General features: G+C 42.4%; 1 protein-coding gene across 3 annotated transcripts in view; it reads right to left on the bottom strand.

Moving 5' to 3' along the window:
* PNPLA7 (patatin like domain 7, lysophospholipase) overlaps window positions 1-20,021 on the bottom strand; it is a 127,343-nt gene that overhangs the window by 21,580 nt on the left and 85,742 nt on the right. For all 3 annotated transcript variants that reach the window (XM_074923799.1, XM_074923800.1, XM_074923798.1), the window contains exons 27-29: window positions 12,896-13,052; window positions 4,684-4,800; window positions 222-291 (exon numbers count right to left, since the gene is read on the bottom strand). In XM_074923799.1, coding sequence (XP_074779900.1) covers window positions 222-291; window positions 4,684-4,800; window positions 12,896-13,052 — 344 coding nt within the window. The remainder of the gene's footprint in view (window positions 1-221; window positions 292-4,683; window positions 4,801-12,895; window positions 13,053-20,021) is intronic.

The following is a 20,021-nucleotide window of genomic DNA, read 5'->3' on the forward strand; positions in this document are numbered from 1 at the left end:
TGAACAGTGAATACAGCATCTCATTTAATTTTTTCCCAACAGCTCTGTTCCTTGTTATCTGTGTACAACCACAGTTTGGCGCTCAGCAAATAACAGAAAAGGGAGAAACAAAAGGAAAGACAAATTCAAAGGCGAGGAAAATTCCAGGAACAAGAGGTGACACTGAAGTCTCACATCATTATTTAAGGACTGCTGCTAGAGAAGGCCACCTGCACACTCACCATCTGTGTGGACCCTCATTGCTGAGGCAGTGATGTCAGTTGTGATAGTGAAGTAAGGAATCCACAGATCCTGCAACAGAGGAGGTCCCAATTTTACTAAATCTGTAACCTTGTATTTAAACTAGACCCATGTCTAACACAAACCAAAGCAACAATCTCTGCATCTTAACAGACAGAGCTGCAAACACAAATGTCTGCATGGATGGAGAAAAACCCGTCAGCCCTGTGTTTAAGTTCATAAATGTATTTCTTATGCAAACATTTCACTCAGAATAAAGGCAGACAAAAATCCTTATTTCCTTTTTTTGATAACAAGCAATACTTGTTCCAAAAGACTGTCCAGCCTACAGAGCAGCACAGAAACCTCATCACTCAAACTAGAGTTCACCTTCTTTCTGATACTTGTTTTTCTTTCAGATGAAGTGTGGGGGTCTAATGATAACTTTCATCCAAAGAGATCCCTAGGCTGTTTATTGCTGGAGCACAGTATGAAGGGAAGACCGACCTTTTATATGTTTGGTTCTTACCTAGGTCACTAAATACCTCCTGCTTGTGGCCTCCCCTGGAGATGTGGCACTAAGCTAGAAAGACCTTTGATCTCACCCAGTACAGCCATTCTTTGCATTTCACCCAACTGCTTCCACTCAAGGTAATCACAGAATCATCTCAGTTGGAAAAGCCCTTGAAGCTCCTCCAGTTCAACCATGAACCACACCCTGACTGTTTCCCAACTCCACCAGACCCCTTAGACACCACAGCCCAGGATGAAGAAGGAAGAACATGAGTCATGACCTCTTGATTAAATTACATTCCATTTGTACCTCGTGGTGATGAAGTTAAGGGTCATGTCAGCAGGAGATGCAGAGCAATGCCACTGAGACTCGAAGCTGCCTAGAGCCAAAGAGGACAACACAAAGCTTTGCAGCACTACCTACAGGAACAAAGGATCCTGCAAGGTAGATCTTCAAGAAGACCCCAGAGGTTGCTTGCAATAGTGCAAGGTAAAACAGCAGTGAGGAGTGTGGTACATAAGGAGGATGATATACATAAAGAATGACCGAGCTAAGTGCTTTAACAAGTTTATTCAGTGGGGCTAGACCAAACTTACAAGCCCTGCTTCTCACTTGTTTCAGCCATGTCTGTACTCACACCCCACTAGCTGGAAAAACTGAATGGGAAGGTGACCTCCCAACGGCACAGGAGTCTGTCAGAGAGAGCATAGTTTTGGAAAGTCTCCAAGGTGTCTAGTGAAAGGATAGCCTGCAAAGGGGAGGGAGGAGGACTTGTTTGAATAAATTGAACTTAAGCCCAGAGAACAACAGCTGATAGTTCTCTGTCAATCAGCAAAGCTGAATCAAGGCTGAAGAGGCAAACCTGCTTTCCCATCCAGCCAGCCTCTTTGTTCATGGGAGAAGGCATCTGAGCCTTCTCCGGCACAGCTCTGATATGCCTTAAGCTCAAGCCAAACAAGGGTTTGGACTCCAGCTATCAGTATGAGCTGAGAAGCACTCCCTCTCTGGTCAGTCTGTATTTCTGGTGTAAGTCTCTGTGCTGCACAATACAAAATTCTGAACTGCTGAGAAGAAGGTTTTTTCTAGTAAGTTTAATCTCTTAAGCAGCTCTGCAAAGATGGTGGAATTGGGAAGGACTAACAGATGCTGCACAAGTATTACAACCCATCTGGTATAAATGCCATCGGAAGGCGGATGAATAAAGTGTGACTACAAGAGTATTAGGGGTGCCTCTCCATGCTAAAGATATTCTGATGATAGCAGATCTCACTGCATCAACCACATTTTAAGCAAAAACAGGGTAATGGGGAAAGAATTCTGACACTTCATATTCATGCAAACACATGCATGAAGTAAACTAAAGACTTATCATGCAATAAAAAAAGATGCATTTCTCAGATAGCATTCCACTTATTTTGGAGACAGAGCATTATTTGAGTCTGAAACAGGACCTGATAGAAACCTTTTCTGATTCCTCACACCTGACCCTCCTGCTGAGATGACCTGCAAGAGTATTTTGTGCTTCTGGCACAGGGAATAAAAATTCTAAAGCCTGGTGGTCTCCCAGAAGGATGAGTAAATTCAAAGGAAAATATTTTTTGAGAAATATCTTCCAAGCACCCTGCCCTGGATTTCTGCATGCTTTCCTGGTGAAACTTGCACAGGCTGATCTCTTGTGGAGTGCCTTTGGCTGACATCTGTAGCAGCAATCACGGGGGTTGCTGGTAACCAGGGCTACCCCACAAACAGCACTGCTGGGAATCAGGAGACACCTACGTTACAAGGGTTGTTAGAGAGCAAATTTAAGAGAAAATGGAAACCTCTCTTTCAATGTCAGAAATAACAGTTCAACATAAGTGCTTCTGCTCCCTGGCTCTGATACGGAAGAGCGATGAGGGCACATGTGAGAAGTGCTGGAGTGCCACCTCACAGCTATGGGTAGTGCAGATGAGAACGTGGCCCGGTGCTTCCTAATTTTAAGCTTTTATAGAGACACAAGGGCCAGCGCCCACCCCAGCCCCTCGGGCGGGAAGTTGTCAGGTTCTGCTGTGATCACAGTGGATCCTCCTGGGAAGGAGCAGTTGTGGCCAAGCATTCAAACACAACTTATGTTTGTAAGGCTATAATTAACATGCATTTTCCACGTGGAAATCACCCCTACCCACCACCCTCCAAAACCACTCCAACTACTGAGAAAAGATGCATGTTTCCAGTCTGGACACTTTGAAATAATACTTTAAGAAAACATTTGTTCAAGGCTTCACACTTCTTAGTTCAGCTTCTGTTACTTTATAAGTCACCATTTACACTCAGGTCGCTTTCAATTTCCATGTCTAGTGACGTGACTGGTTAACCTGCGCTGATAACATGAATTCAATGAAGGGGTGACAGCCTCTTCCTTACAGAGCTACACATTTCTCCTTATTTATCTGATGGAAGTCTTCCAACGCCAGGAAATCCTCAGGCACAGATGGAAGGGTTTAGCCTATGACACTCGGCACATGTGCACAAAGATGACACTGTTGCATACCTTAGAACTGGATTTCTCTTGGACAAAACCTTCCTGTGACTGCGAGGTTAGAACAGATCACACAATTACAGCTGTTAAAAATCCTAAGGAAGGAATCTACTGCATCTTAAAGGGAAGAACAATAAATTGACTGCTGAAATCAAAAGCAGTGATAGATAGAGCGGGGAAGCTGAGGCCACCTAAGCTCAGAGGAGAGATTTTCTTTCATTTTGTCAGTCCTTCTCAAAGCTCTGCTCAGCAGTACCCTACAGCCTCATGCTGCAATGTACCATTCACAACTCACACCAAGTTAACCAAGGGAAGACAATGCTTCACACCGCTGAGACGAGGCATGAGGCAGCTCCACGGCTACGTCAGCAAGTGGAGAGGAGCTGGTTTAGTCATCAGATAATCACATGTGTTCCTAGTAGGCACTGCTGGAACCAAAGATGGACTGCTTCAGGAAGGGATATGCATGACTAAAGAAATGAGAGTACGACTGGTGCTGGTCAAATAAACCAAAAACAATTACAGTCTCAGGAGGACTTATCACTATAAATGCCCTTGGTTGCCAGCACTATCCATTCTGCACAGCAAAGTGCTATTTGAAGCCATATGACGATTAAGTACTTACTCTCATACTTGCATTTAACTAGGAAATGTTTTGGATTATTTTTCATAAATATATTTAAAGTATATATAGTTTTAATTTGCTACATAATCTTTCATCACAAGAATTCCAACCACAGGAATAATTTGGTGAAATCTGCAAACGAGGTAAGATTGCAAGACTAGCCAAACACTCTTTAAGCTCGGTGATCTAGGAAGACAACCACTGATAACGTGCTTTATAAATTGCTGCTGCTGAGGGATGGATGATAGGTGGAATTCTGAATGTGGCTGTCAGCTCTGGTAGACCATACAACATCTAGCAATTACAAAAAGGTCACCATATGCAAAATGGCAAACAATACACTTTAGTGTTACTGCAGTTTTCAACAGGCTGTTCATAAAAACTCACTCGAGCTTCAAAAATAAAACTTAAAAAATAAAACAAAAAAAAAGCCAAACCCATTGCTACCCTCTTCAAGACCTTCTCCTGGTGTGCCTCAAGGGGCTCTTAGGCCTTACGTGCAGAAAAATAATGATAAACAGTCTCAGCAATTCTACTTCAGTGGCACAGTTTTAACTTCTGCTCTCAGACAATGGGTTTCCTTTGTCAAACAGAACAGAAGTAGCTACAAATAATCCACTCTTCATGCTTTCTAAATCCACCAAAATGAAAGAATAGGATCCTTCCTATATTAAATGTAACATCATATTTGCAGTCTTCAGTCATCCCACAGCCCCATATCTTATATTAGCATAGAAGAAAGCTACTTCTGCTACAACAGAATTCAGTGACATCATTTACTATACATAAAGTGAATAAGCAACCTACCTCTATCTGCTTATCTTTGAAGATGTTGTTGATGCTGTTGTTAAAAGCCGCTCCAGAAAACATAGAGGTTATTGGATATGTCAAGTCTAGAATAGTCTTAAACACCGAGTTCATAACCTAAAAATAAAATTTAAAAGAAGGCATTTCAAAGGTAAATATATGCAAGAATCTGTATTAATGTATGCATTAACATATGCCATCTGAGAGACATCACATTCCAGATTCTACAGCCAACATGTTGGAAGCATTGCTATTGTAAGTACAAAAGTTGTCAAGGGGACAGCAATAGAACTACAAAAACTACAACCAGTAACTCCTGGTATGGTGCCATAAATGTAAGACAAAAAGCATCAAAGTTGTAGCCAGCTTGCAATAAGGCTATGGAAGAATGTACATTTGCATTGCTTCCCTTCTACCCATAAATCAAAATGTTCCCCTAAAACAGTGTGCACAGGCACAGGTTTCTGCCTCAACGAATGCATATGAACAATACAGTTTAATTCTTGATTATTTTTTTTTTTTAATAGCAAACAGATATTCTTAGCTATCTCCCCCTTCATCCTTTCCACAGTGGTCCATCGGCATGGAAAGGAAATCATAAATCTGTAATATAGGAATCTCTGTCTTTGTACATCTCTTCTCATTTGTGGATCACACCTGATTTTTCTTCTACTCTTAAATCTTTTATCTGCCTCAGTGTGAGCACTTACAACAACACGTATGTGATTCTCTGGGACTGCAACAAGGGTTAAGTCAGTCATATGTTACAGAGCTTTAAACACTTTCTATGTATCCATGTCCATTATTTTTCATTCTCAAAGTGAGTTATTGTGCTCTTCACCTGCTGCTTGATAGTCAGCATTTAGATACTACTATGGGCACTCTACATAGGCTAGATAAACCAAATCTCATCAGGCTTCTTAAAGCACTACAGATACCTATTGTATTACAAGACAGGGGCAGGCACTGTGTCCTGCTTTTAGCTGGGACAGAGTTCATTTTCTTCCTCATAGCTGGTACAGCGCTGCATTTTGGATTCAGTGTGAGAATAATGTTGCTAACACACCGATGTTTTAGCTGTTGCTAAGTAGCACTTATGCTAAGTTAAGGATTTTTTGGTTTCCAATGCTGTGCCAGCGAGCAGGTGCACAAGGAGTTGGGAGGAACCACGGCCAGGAGGGCTGACCTCAACTAGCCACAGGACTATTCCATGCCACAGGACATCATGGTCAGTAAGACCACGATTTCCTCCAAGACACTGGAGGAGCTCACCAGGAGGGGCTGATTGCTGCTCGGGTCAGCAGGTGGGGAGCAGCTGCATTGCTCATCACTTGTCTTCTCCTGGCTTTTATTTCTCTTTTATTATATTCCTTTTCATTACTACTATTATTTTATTATTATTATTGGTTTAATTTTATTTTAATTATTACACCACTCTCATCTCAACCCACAAGTTTTACATTTTTCTCGATTCTTCTTCCCATCCCGCTGGGACAGGGGAGGAGTGAGCGAGCAGCTGTGTGGCGCTTGGCTGCCGGCTGGGCTTAAACACGACAGTGCCTTTCGGTGCTCAGCAAGGGGCACAAAGCGTTGGGGAACCATGACACGCTGTCAAATGTGTCTCTTCTAAACATGTGTATACTGTAATTAAGCTTTCATGGATTCTTTTTCTCTTTTTTCCTTAAGTGTGTTACATCCATGCACTAACCTACAAGATAAAATGGTGAAAATACACAAACTATATGGCATTATGGCCACTGTATTTGTGCCATAACCATGCTATTGGTCTCAAATCCTAATAAATCCTAACAGAATTCAGTGCCTAATAGTTAAAATGCAACAGAAGACCAAAAAACCCAATTAACTCATCTGCAATTAAATAGGGTTTCACTGAATGAAATATTTCTATTAGATTAAATATCTTCTCTCTCTACATGTCTATAATTTAGCAAACAACCTAACAGACAATATGGGATTGTACCCAGGCAGAGACGTACAGCATGAAACAGCCTCGAAACCTGCAGTCTACTAAAGGATCTGTGATCAACATCCAGCCTTTGCTTTACTCTAGCAATGATCTGAAGAAGAGCAGCAGCATTAGCCTACATTGTCATTGTCCAGCTGCTTTAAAATATATATTTGGTATCTGTCCAAGTATAAAAAAACCCCATAAAACAAAAATAAGTCTTAAAAACAAGTATATAAACAGGAAACATGGGAGAACATAAAAGCCTTAGCACAAAACCAATTAGGAACCCATCACCTTCATTCACATTTTCATTTTGGGTTCTGATGAGGCAAGGACAGTGTGTCAACCTAACTATAGACATGCTACTCCCACAGCTTCAGAGTTAAACAGAATTAGTTTTGTACTTAAAACAGGGATTTGGTCTCTGACATTACTTAGAATGATTTAATCAGGGAAAGGTATTTACATAAAGTCCTTTATTTAATACGGAAGAAAAATTTTTCAAACTCAGCACCAAACGTCAGGCTATCCTTGTTGCAAATGATCTTAATGCTGAGCCTCTACATTTTCCCTGCAATTAATGCTTGCAGTAATCTTGTTCATGAACAAAATACTTCTAATTAACGATTATTTCTTAATATTTTCATTTCTCATAACTGGAAGATGCCCTTTTAGCTGACGCTGATGGCCAAGAGCCTCCCTCAGCCTTCCAAGAATAGCTGCTACCACCTACCGTTCTCAAGATAAATTAAGTTAAAGATCACCCTTTGGAAAGACAGCCAGAGCCTTCCGACTTCTGCTCCACTTCACATTTCTCTACAAACCAAAGGACCAACACCAGCATCTCCAAGAACGATGCAGTTTCAGTTCCCCACAGCACAGTGATGGGAAGTGCAGCCCTAAGGCATCTCTACCAATACTCTTAGGAGAGTGTGGGTTTGCAATTCTTCATTAACTTCTCATTTCAACAGCTCTGCTGCAAAATGAGATTTCTTTTTACAAAGACCTTCAATCCTAAAATTATTTTTAAAAGCTACCCTGTGGTATAAGGCAACTTTAACAAGGAATGGACAATAGCAAACACACGATGATGGACAAAAAAAAAACCCATGAATTGTAATCTCCGGCAATTTTTTGATGCAGAATGGTGGTAAACTGGTGTCAAAAACCAGGATAATCCCAGGATTTTATACTCAGTGTTCCTGAGTATTAAAAAAAAAAAAAAAGGAGCAAGGGTATGGGAGAACTTGTTGCAAGAACAAACATTTAAGACAGCAGAACAGAATAAATTTTTTAAATGAGAGATAGCACCCAGAATTTCCTTTAGTGCCTTTTCAGTGTTCATGCATAAAGTTTAAATGAAACAAGCAAAGGACTTCACAAAGAAAAAAATGTTCAAGGTGAAATAAAAACATAACTCAGGCCCACAGTTTCAGATAAACAGCACTATAGGGATATTTTTATCCTGAAGGCAGGAATTACTGATCAGGGAAGTTCAGATTTAAGAGGACACTATTAAGAAATCTAAGAGTTCAAGAAAATTAATCAATCTAAAAAGCTGTAGTCATCTCAGAGTCAGGTAAAGGAGAGAAGCAAAGTAAGTAAATGTGAGTTTAAAATCAGATTCAGATGTTCTGATCCTGTAACATTAACATGCCATCTGCATAATCATTAGTTGGCATGATTGCTACAGGGTAGAAATAGGATAGTTTGGTGCCTTAAGTGTGCATTTCAAAGCAACAGACATGTTTGGATTTTGTGTGCAACCTTTTATCTGAATTTTCTAAATTCTAATGCTTGATTTAGGGTTAATTTCAACACCCCAAATAATATGATTGAAGCGGTAAATATGAACCAGCAGGACTTATCACTAGATGAAAATAGATTTTTCCTGTACCTCCTGATAGAACAAATTTTTAAGATTTAACAAAAACACACCAAGTATTTTTGTCTTCTGTTGTTAATAAACTCAAATACAGAATTCCATCTGCAAGGGAACCAGAGGGAACACTTCAGCTGACTTACAAGAGAAAAGCAAAGCAATCTGTCCTGTTTTAATTTTTGCAAACAGAGAAGCCTAGTGAATAAAACCTTCCAAACTGGTTGATAAAGTTTTAAAGACACAATTAAAAAAGCACCAAACCGCAGCCGAGTACACCTTGGCAGGCCGATGCTGTCCTCGAGCACCAGGAGGCTGGAGGACACCCAAGGCAGGTTCTCTGCTGCAGCTCATCAACCCAATTTAAGAGACAATATGTGCACGTTCATTAATGCGCAATCTGTAATGAACCTCTTGTTTATTTAGGATTCACTGTGCACTTTAAAGCTGCTTTAGCCTGTATTACCTTTTGACGTGCCTGAACCAGTGCTAAGTCACAGTAACCAAGACTCCCTTCACCTGTGGGACTGGGACCAGTTTATTTTGCTGATCTCCTCTGGTCAGGAGGTGTCTTTCCCATGACATCCTGATTGCTCTTCATGCCAATATAGTTTGGCAATGTTTGCCTCCTCAGCTCAGGTTTTGTGTTTGTTTGGAGGGATCAGTCCTTGTAGCTGTTGTTATACAGGAAGATCTGGCAGACGAACAAAGTAAAACAGTGTAGGATGCAAAGTGATTTACAAAACACTGCACCTACTAACAATGCTCTCCCTCACTTCCACAGCAAAAGGGCCATTTGTGGTGCCCACAGCACAAACTAACCCTGCTGCTGAGCCAGGCGGTCGGGCGCACGCTGCCGCCGCGCTCCTCCACAGTGCTCCCAACCATCCTAACCTGTGCCTGGGCTCCTACGGGCCACAGGTGTAGGCATCAGCCCAGTATGGCAGACAACAGCTTTTTTCCCCTCAAAACAACAGATGTAATAGATCAAGAGCAGCAGGATCCAGTCTGACAGCAGTTTGATCTGACCCAAACTGGGACTGATGGTTCTTCCTCCCCCCTGCCCCGGGCCAGCACGGCTGCCTTTGCAGCGGGCAGCTCCAGGAGCTGAGCTGGCCAGAAGCTAGCATGGCAGGGAAGAAAAAAAGTGATGAATTTTTGGCCTGATCAGCTCATTAAACCACAGTATCTCCCAATGCCGGAATATTAGAATGGCGTTAGGGAGAGGCAGAATCTCATGACTGCAACCTCAGAAACCCCCCACGTTTATTTTAGCTGTCATGCAATCACAGACAGCAAACGACTGCAGCATCCTGCCCAGCAATTCTTAATTCTCATTATGGGAAGGTTTTTAGCTACACATTCCTATGACCACATTCCCTTCAACGGTAGAATATTCCATTCTTTGTGGAATATTTATACTTTGAAATATTAATTTTTCAATTAAAAACCCAAGAAAACCCAACAACCTGCAAACATGAAAGCTTTTTTTTGTTTGTTTTGCTGGTTAAACACAGGTACAGAATATACACAGAGGCAATATATAGTAACCAGCCTGACTGGTAATTTTCATAGCCCTCTGTATTTTGACAAAAATAGTCATTTATTTCTTTGCTGCTTCATTAGGTCCAGAAAACACATCCCATTAAAAATATCCCTTCTCCCAGCCCCAAGTGTACAACTACAGATAAGCCAATTTCTAAAAATACCAAAAAGAGAAATAACTGCAGGACAAAACCAGCATTCATTTTGATGGATTAAAAAAATAAGTAAGTATCAGAGTTATCTAATCCATCACAATGAAGACACTTCAAAAAAACCCCACAGGCTAAAAACGCCAGGCTGCAAGGTTTTGCACAAAGAGCACTCAGCAATAACCTTCAGAGCAAAAGCTCACAGGCTTGAGAGGAGCAGAATCAGCAGCTTCTGTTAGCAGGGAGTGCTCAAGCCTTTTTGCATAACGTTGGCTTAACCAAGGACACTCCCCAGAGCATCTCTTGCGCAGCAGCCGCCTCCCGCAGCGGTCCTCACTGGCAGCGACGCTGCTCTGGAGGGCAGCAGGAACGATCCTGTAATTTTTGGACACTGGGAATTTGGGGCTTAACTAGTGGGTTTGTCACCTCACTCACACTCAGTCCCTTTGGGTGGATCTTCTATGAATCCCCAACAAATCTCCCTGCAGAGCTACACAGAGCTAGTGCTCAGTGAAAAGAGCCCCTCTCCTTGCTCAGTCTACAATTGCTGCAACACAGTACAGGAGAAAACAACTCAGAATAGCCACTGTTAAAAAGATTTATAGTCCCTCAAGCTACTTTGTAGATTAGCTGTGATCTGATCTTGGAGAGAGGGTTTTCATGGCTTTCTTCAATTTATAATGCAATCATTTTGCTGGACTATGTTGTTAACAGTGAAAAGGGCTTCAAGCAGAGCGGTCTTTTCTTTTTTCCTTCTCAACCCTTGAACAATTTCTGGTTTGGATGTAGACCTGGCAAGCTTATCAGAACACTCATGAAAAAGTTCAAGAAAATCTATTCTTCATTAATAAGATGAAATGTTTGCTCTAACAGAGGTCATTAACCTCTCCCTCAGCTACTTATTTACAGATTTCAAGGTACCAACACTTGAAACAGCCTAAGGCTGGGCCAAAACCTGCCTTTTCCTTTGTGAAACGCTCTCTGAGCTTTGCAATTTGTGTTCAAAAGTTTATCAATAGATTAAATTTCTTCATTTCATCTTTAACTATTCCTAGTAAAAAGCCAGCATGATTTCAGATTAGGCTGGCAAGCTCAAGAGCTATAATGCTAGAAATGAAGCTGGCTTACATGAGAGCACAGCCTCAGGAAGCCCAGAAAACAGCATTTCCAGCTCTGCATCACCCCCTGCGCAGAAGAGATCTGACCAGTTAACAAGCAAGAGGAGATAATCCTCTGGACAAATGCACCGCGGAAAATTCCATCACTCCAGCCTGACCAAGAGAAAGGGAGAGAGAGCAGTGAGCCACAGATTGCCGGAGGCTAGGAAAACACTGCAGGGAGGTATCACGACATGCCCGCCCTGCTCAGATGCTGTGCTGTAAGCATTTGGTAACGACCAACGTGGGAGATAAAGACTGCAAGGTGGATATCTGACATGTTTCAGTACAGTTGGTTTTATGTCCTTAATCTCAAGCCTCCTCCACCGCCACCATCCCAGCGAACTGCTCTGTATCATAAACAGTTTATGTTTTGGGTGCTTCCCAGCCCAGCCAGGCACAGGCAGTTCTTAAATAAAAAGCACAAAATCCACATTCTTCTAGCGAACAGTGACAGGAGGTAAAACAGAGTCCCACGGTCCTCTGCATGCCAGGTCAGCACAAACATGCTAAAGCCTCAATATGTATTTTAACGTCCCAGACTGATGTGCTTGCACAGTAAGTGGTGTCTTAGCAAGATACAGCAGATTCATCTCAAAGCCATGGCAGGTTAGAAGACACTTGGGAAAGGTAAGCAGTATACTTGTGCCAACTAGACTCTTATTTCTCCCTAACACTCAAGATCTAAGCAGACCCAGAGCTTAATCAATTTAGAAAATTCCCTGTGTTGCTCCTCTTTCAATAAGAAAACCAACACGAAAAAGTAGTTTCCATATGAACAACACAAAGTTGTAACTAGCAAACTTGAGAAACAACACTAATCTTCACCTTCAGTCAATTTGAACCAGTGTGATCTGGTGCTAGTACAATTTTTCCACAACATCTTATCAATAAATTCACCCACAGAAGTCACTATTTAAAACAATCTTCCCAAACCTTGGTTTAACTACGAAAATATGGTTTTGTTTGTATTAAATATTTAAGGTTTAAAATTTCTCCTGAATCAGAGTACCACCACTCTGGAGTTCTCAGGCTACACCGTGAATTACGCATTTTGTATTTAGTTTAGAGAAGGATTACCTCTGTCAATCAGTTCCACTGAAAAATGACAGCATGTGAGAACGAAAGAGAGAAAATTATACAAAAGAGAAACACATTTGTTGAGAGTTGGAAAGGAAACAGATTCCAGCACATAAAAAGAGAAGATAAAACAAAGATAAACACAGGCTAACACACTTAAACATCACTCTATGCTCATAGTGTGACTAGAATTTGTGCAGAGCATTTGACTCCTGCCTCCTCGGGCCTCGCGTCGCCTGCCAGCATGACAGCGAGCAGCTTTCCCAACTCACCCCCTCGCTGCCGGGCAGGGGCCCTTTTCCTCATACAGACACCAAGTGCAGATGGCTGCACTTTCCTTGGGTGGCAGCTTGTGCGCTGCTGCCTGCTAAGGCTTGCGATTAAGCTCTTGCATTCCATCTGAGGAGAGAAGTGCAACATTTCCAATGCTTACCATGGCCCACTGCCTAGCTTTGATCCTCATCTGATTGTAGCTGCGTTCTTCGGCATACAAGGCACTCATAAAAGCACCAATAGATGTTCCTCCGATCATATCTACGGGGATGCCAGCTTCAATCAGCGCTCTGATAACTCCCACTTGGGAGCATCCTCTGTGCCAAGAAAAGGAAAAAAAAGACATTATCAGACAAATAGCCATTGAAAGAGCATAAAGACATGAATATCACCTTCTAACAGAACCCGGGTATGCGCTAGCTGAACTGCCAACCGCTTGCTAAACAAGCTTCAATGCCAGAAAAAGATGTCATAAATGCAGAAATCTTCAAACAGACTCCCTGAGGATCCTAGAAAGTACAGACCACCCAGGCAGACTTCAGTACAAAAGACAGCACTCCAAAAGCAACCGCCAAGAATCAATCCAGTGGATATGCAAGGGAAAAGTCAACATGGCTTTAAGGAAGTGATACATTAAAAAAATCTGCTAGGGTTCTTCCAAAGCACCCAAGCTTTGGCTCTTCCAAAGCTGGATTTCAGAAACCTTTCCACAAGAGTCTTTTGCAGTGATTCTTCAAAGAAACTCAGCCAGCCTGGGATCACGGGATGGGTCACCACATGGATTAATAATAAATTTGAAGATGGAAAACAGAGTAAGAAGAGACAAACAGTGATGAGAAGGCAGGAGTTTCATTCAGCACAGAGACCCAGGAAAGAGGCAGATGAGAAGGCAGTGTTTGAGGATGATACAAATTCCTTCAGGATAGTGAATCTACAACCTGCCTTGATTTCAAGAAGTGCAGAAGGACCTCAGAGCAATGACGAAGTCAAGTGATAAACAACAGATAAACTTCAATGTGATGGGACAAAAGGAAAACAAAAGTATCAATTCCCCTACAGCAATCACACAGAGAGATTTTGGAATCACTGTGGATATTCTCTGAAAAATGTTAACATAGTGTTCAGTGCAAATTCAAAAGGCAAATCAAAGAAAACGGAATAAAACAGAAAATATAAGAACATACATCCAGGATGGACCAGCATGTTGAAAACTGCAAGAAAGTTCAGACTTCTCCCTAAAAAAAAAATAACAGGACGAGAAAATGACAGAGAAGCCCAAAAGGTGACCAGAATATGGAAAGGACTTCACATGAGCACATGAGAAGAATCTAGACTCAAATCTCCAACTTGGGGAAGATCATGACTGATGGGAGACATGGAGGGCCAGCCAATGATATCACCATGCAGAAAGTTTAATGTAAAGAAAAGAATTTACACGCAGACACGTGTATGTAAGGCACATATTGGGGAAAACACTGTTACCAGATACTGAAGGGATCAAATCACAAATGAATTTAAATGCGGGCTGGATGAATCAAAGGTACCAGGCTGTCAGTGGCTACTAAACATGACAAATCCGAGGTGCAACCTTGTGTTCAGGAAACTCAGAAACTGCTAATTGTTGCAAGTACTCATTTCTGAAGCAATCACTACTACCTGCTATCAGAAATGAGAAAGCAGAGGTGGAACATCTGATTCAATCTTATAAACAGAGAACCCCTAATGGGAGAAGGATCCTTGTCCATTCTAGAACCATTTCAGAAACAGATATTGCCAGTGGAGGCTGATTGCCCTCCTATCAATACAAAATTACAGCCTCTGTTTTCAAATGCTTTGTCCAGTTCATACCAAGCGTGTCAATTAGTTCATTCCCCCTGGATAGATGCTCTGCAGTCTAAGCCACAGAGCAGTAAAAATCTTCCTTTTCCTATTTTCATCCCATTTTTCTGTCCCTCCATGGTTTACTCTATTTCCGTCCTCTTTCCCCTTGCTGTTTACATCCTATAAATACTTGCTAACAGCTGCCAAGTCCACCATAGGTGTCATTTGGCCAAGTTATGCTGAACACATTCTTTCCATCTAAATAAATCCCCTCCAGCTGCTGAAATGCTTTGAGACAGGTTCTCGGTTATACTGGTGTAAATGACTTCAGTGACAGATCTGCACCAGTGTAATCCAAGAGCAGAAAATGGTTGATTTAGCTTTCCTCTCCAAATTCTCCTTCCCCTGCTTTACTATTGCTTCTTCTCATAAGATGCCCTAAGTGAAAAGAATTGTATTTTTATCCCTGCCAGAGGAGCCCATTGTTTTGAGGCTTTTAGATTGCAGCTATTTTTGCAATCTGCTTCTTGTGCCTGGCACTTACTACTGCCTTATCCCTGTGTGTAAGTCACTAGCTGATACTGATGTTTTGCTGAGGAACAGACTTTACACTAACCAGCCTGCTTTCTGGAGAAAGCCTACATCATGTGGATTTGTTAAGACATGTTAAGTACTGGAAAGCATTTCCTGCTTGGAGGGCAATTTTAAACTGGCCAGGACTGGATTCTCTCCCTATAAGCTCTTCTGAAACTGGATCTCCTCGTTCGTGCATTCATGCGCCCATAAAATACAAGGGATTTGATGTGATCACTCTGGATTTGTTTTTACTTCGCTGTATGATGCCCTTGAACGAGTAACAAAAGATTATTATTACTTCTATTGGCATGTTTGCCAATAGAATATCCACAGTGGTTCCTTTGTGTCATGCATCTGCCGAGTCCTTGCCAATATCCAGCCAAATGCGTAACAGCCACATATCTCCAACAGATGCATCAGTTTCAAAGCACTGACCTGTAAGATGGGAATGAAAGTACTTTTCTTGCTTGGAAAGGGACCTCCTATAAACTGCCATACTAAGTTATGTTTCATTTATACATGACTACAAAGCTGATTCTTCCGGTCCCAGCATCCTGAGCAGAAGCATTTGTGAACAAATGTATCTGTGCAAACTAAAATCTTGAAGAAAGGCAAATGTGCCTGAACCCACCCCATTTCTCCACGTACCACCCAGCCTCCTGAAAGATATAAATGGTCTTTTTCCCCTCCCTATAGCTTTAAGCCATCATTACCCCAGCAACGCTACTACGTGAAACTTTTCAGCAACTCCTCACAGTTGGTTCTCTCTTGGCCACTTCTTGGCAGCTCCCGGCGTACGTAAACACGGGCAGGCTGCCAAGGGAAGCTGTGTGCTGGAGCCGGCGCCGTGCCAGGCAGCACGCAGCCCGCTCCCTGACAACTTGCTGGTGCATCACGGATAGCTGGTGTGGGCAGCTCTCATGCTACAACTAAAGAGGGAAAAAAAACCCCAAAAACCCCCTTGAAGTCAGAAGCTAGGTCCCTGTTAACAGTCAGAGTACCAGTGCAGAAAAAAGCAGGGATTGTGCACTTCTTGTAATACCAGGCACAATATCACAGGGGACCTGTCCTGTTTTAGGGCAACATGTGAAAATACAAGTGTCTGGCAAGAGGAGTACAAAGGAAGATTGCTTGTGCCAGAGCACTCGCACAGAAGGGAGGAAGGGACAGGGAAAATCTTGTTACCTGGCTGACACAGAGCTGAATGTCACTTACTCTGGAGGAAAAGAGGAACAGGGGAGAGCTCCTCTAGATACAGGGAAGGAGCATCTCAGCTAGGGGATGCACAGTACATTGCTGGAGCTGCATATGCAGCTGTCCTTTGCCTTAAAGTTGCCTGAGGTGCAGCTGGATGGAGTATTTCCCGTGCCAGGATTAACACCTGACCCTACGACAGCAACAAGGACTCCTGGCACCAAGGACAAATGACCTAGAAGTTTACTTTCAAATCATTTTCACCAGAACCCGCAGATTTGCCCAAGAAGTACAGAGTCTTCATATTAACAAAAACTCTTTTCCATTGTGTATCACTCCCTGGGACAGGTCTGGATAATCAGTACTCTTTGCAGAGAGAGCAGAAATGGCACGAACCAGTTTAAGGAGGAACTGGAAATAAGAGCCATGCTCCATTTTCACCCCTGCCATTGCCTCACAACCTGATCTGAGCAAGGCAAGTCATAGGCTGCCCTGTGCATCAGCTGCTTACTGCACTACTTACCAAACTCATGCTCAATATGCTTAAAAAGCCTCCAAAAGCAGTGCTGTACTCCATAAAACCCAATCACCATTTCTTCTTTACTGCTAATGGTCACAAATGACCATGAAGCAGGGAGAGAAGTCATGGGGTTGAAGACATGCTTCTTGATACAACACAGCCCAGCGAGCAGAGAGCACAGCCCTTCCAGCAGAAGGTCTTGCAGGAAAATTCCCGCTCCTGAAACAAGCCCTTGCTTTCATCCCCCAGGGAAATGCCACTGGCATGTGACTGTAATGCATGAAGGCCAGAGCACAACTGATAAAAGAAAAATTCTTCTGCGAGATGTGCATGTGTCAGCTCCACACGTGCCTGCCAGAGCTCAGATTAGATACGACTCTCAGGAAGAATCAAGCAAATGCAGCAGGACATTTCAGATTAAAGTGGCAACAGAAATACAGGCTGTTCTCTGTGCTCAGGTCAGGGGGTTGAAGAAAGTACACAACCAGAGCCTGTACACCAGTATTTTCTCCTCAAGCCACATTTAAACATATCAATAGGATGCTGAATGTCAGCATTAGAATGAATAAATATGATACCATCAGCACAGAGAGAGGGGATACTCATTTTTCAGGCTGTGACTAAGGGAACAGCAAGGCAAGGCTGCAGCTTGATCACGCTGCACACCTCCAAAGTCCACTTCAGCTTCAGAAAGGAAGAGAAAATACAGCTCAGGCATTCAGCATCCCCAGCACCCCCTCTCTTCTCCTAATTGACTCATCAGGATGAAGGAGATGTCTCTGAATGCACTGAAGAGATGCTATTTCCTTTGGTTAAAAACAGGATTAAGGTCATGGCTGCTGCAGAGCTCTACTGCGTCTCTAACCTTCCTGGAGCAGGACACACGGCTTGCTGCACAACCTTCCTGATGTAGTTAACTAGCAAAGTAGGTAGAAAAACAGAGAAATTGCCAAGGGGACTTTACCAAGCTCCACTAGAGCCTAACAAACCTGAATTAAGGCATCCTCATAACCTTAGAACTCCTGAAAAAGCAAAGCTATACAAATAAAAAAAGCTTTCCCTTCACACAACAGCTTTGATCCAAAGCATGTTATAAGCAGTTGTTAGGTCACCCAAGTTTAGGGTGAACGCGGATGAATATGTATTTACTATATTCATTGTAGAGATGTGCAAAAGTGGAGCGTTGGGCAACCATTACCCCAATGCTGCTTTGAAAGCACTAGAAATAAACTGAAGGTGCCTGAGCTCCCTGCCCACAGGAACGTCAGCACATTCCTAAACCCTGCCTGGTCTGGCACACGGGCTCACCTGCGCTTCCCGGACCAGGATCCTCAAACTGGGGCTGGTTACTGGGTCGGCAGGTCTCAGGCCAATGGATACAGCTGCATCTGCGACATGACTGTTTTCTGAATAACATTTTTTATGCTGGTGGTTCTCAGAGTTATTCTGGAGGTGCTCGTTGTATTGGGGCAGGGGGGAAATTATGTTATTTAAATGAAGGGCTATACAGAGAGGCACCTGGAAACGTGAGATAGAGACACTTCTTCATGTAAGAACCAGCACTTTTTGGTATGTGTTTTGTTGCTGAACCTGATGTTGAGTGGCACAGTCACTGACTTAGAAATCAAGCAAGTCTTCTACAAGTTGCAGCAGTATTATCTCATTTGATACCTTCAATCTTTTGCAGCTGCAACAATCTGTACAAACATCACTTTGAAATCTAACTGTACTTGTGTCTTTCCGATACCATTATTTCCCAGCTTTCCTGACCATAAAACTTCCCAGTATTATAAATTTGCCAGAATAATTACAGTGATGATCTGTCAGCTCAAAAAGATAGCAGAAAACAGACAACTATATTTCTGCTCCTGCTGTACTACTTGTGCATTTCCAAGGAAGTTTCTGATCTGGACAACATTAAAAGAGCCCCATTTCTAAGTGAAATAAGGGAAATAATCCCACGTTACTGGGTTATCATCCTAACATCCAACTACCAACAGGATCTTTCCCAGCACCTGCCCTGAAGAAAGCTTTCTCCTTTCCACTGCCCATGTTTAAAATTATCCCCAGATACACATGTATCGATCCAGAGACCTGAATTCTTCCTTTCTTCCCCTCCATTAGCAACAGCTTCGTTTCATCTCCCACTTAGCTTTGCTCTCAGATTCCTACTATTTTGTTAAGTCAGAGTCAAGGAGCCATTTTCCCTTTAGCCTTGCCAAGCTATAGACTGCACATTAACCCTGTGCACTCAGTGCTATGCAGGCACATTCAGCAGAAAAAGCAACTCCTATTTATTACAACCCCAATGAAACTCCCTTCCTGCAAGAAAATCCAAACACAATGTCCTTTTAGCACTGATCTTGTTTCTGCTTTATATACTGCCTTCAGAGTAAGCTTTAAACAGAGGGTTTTGTGCCTGACACAGAAGTTAATGAGCAAAAATTCTTCAGCTCTTCCAGGAGGGCTGTCAGGTCTACCTAGTCCTGGAGTGTGAAGGGATACATGAATAAGCCAGCGGAGGGAAGGAAAAAACCCCACAAAATTAAGCCAGAGGTAAATCAGAAAATGCACCAAGGGTTTTTCTCTTCTGATCCCACCTGCCAGGAGGAGGAAGGAGGAAAGAGAGGCTGAATAGTAAACTGTACCCCCCTCCATTACTCTCTGCTTGGGGATGCCAAACAAAATCTTGTCTCTTACTCTGAGCCAGGAAACAATTCAAACTATCTGCAAAGAAAGATAATTTATTGGGGGAAAAAAAAACAAAAAACCAAACCAAACACACCCCTTCCCCCACCCCTTTGAGACTTATTTCTGAAGTCTTGGAAGAACCCATTTTGAGCGTGTCTGGAAGCTGCAGAAATGAGACAAAAGCATAGCGCTTTAAAGAATTTTACTGTGACTTTACTTACAACTTCTCTAATCTCCTCTTTATTAAAACGAAACCAAATAAGGTTAGACAGAGATTCCTAAAAATCACAGGAATGCAAGAGCTTTACCATCTTCCTGAAAGCACATGAACTTGCCAGCAGAGCATTACAACTGGTACGTGGAAAACGTTCCCTCAAACCTGCAGCTCTAACACAGCACATGCTTTTTCAGCTGATAAAAAGAGGTGCAAAACTAGTAACAAGAGTTAACACAACCCCACCATCTCCTTGTTTAATTTCATCTG

This window comes from Athene noctua, chromosome 20 (genome assembly GCF_965140245.1).
Source record: "Athene noctua chromosome 20, bAthNoc1.hap1.1, whole genome shotgun sequence".
In the NCBI taxonomy this organism is placed as follows: domain Eukaryota; kingdom Metazoa; phylum Chordata; class Aves; order Strigiformes; family Strigidae; genus Athene; species Athene noctua.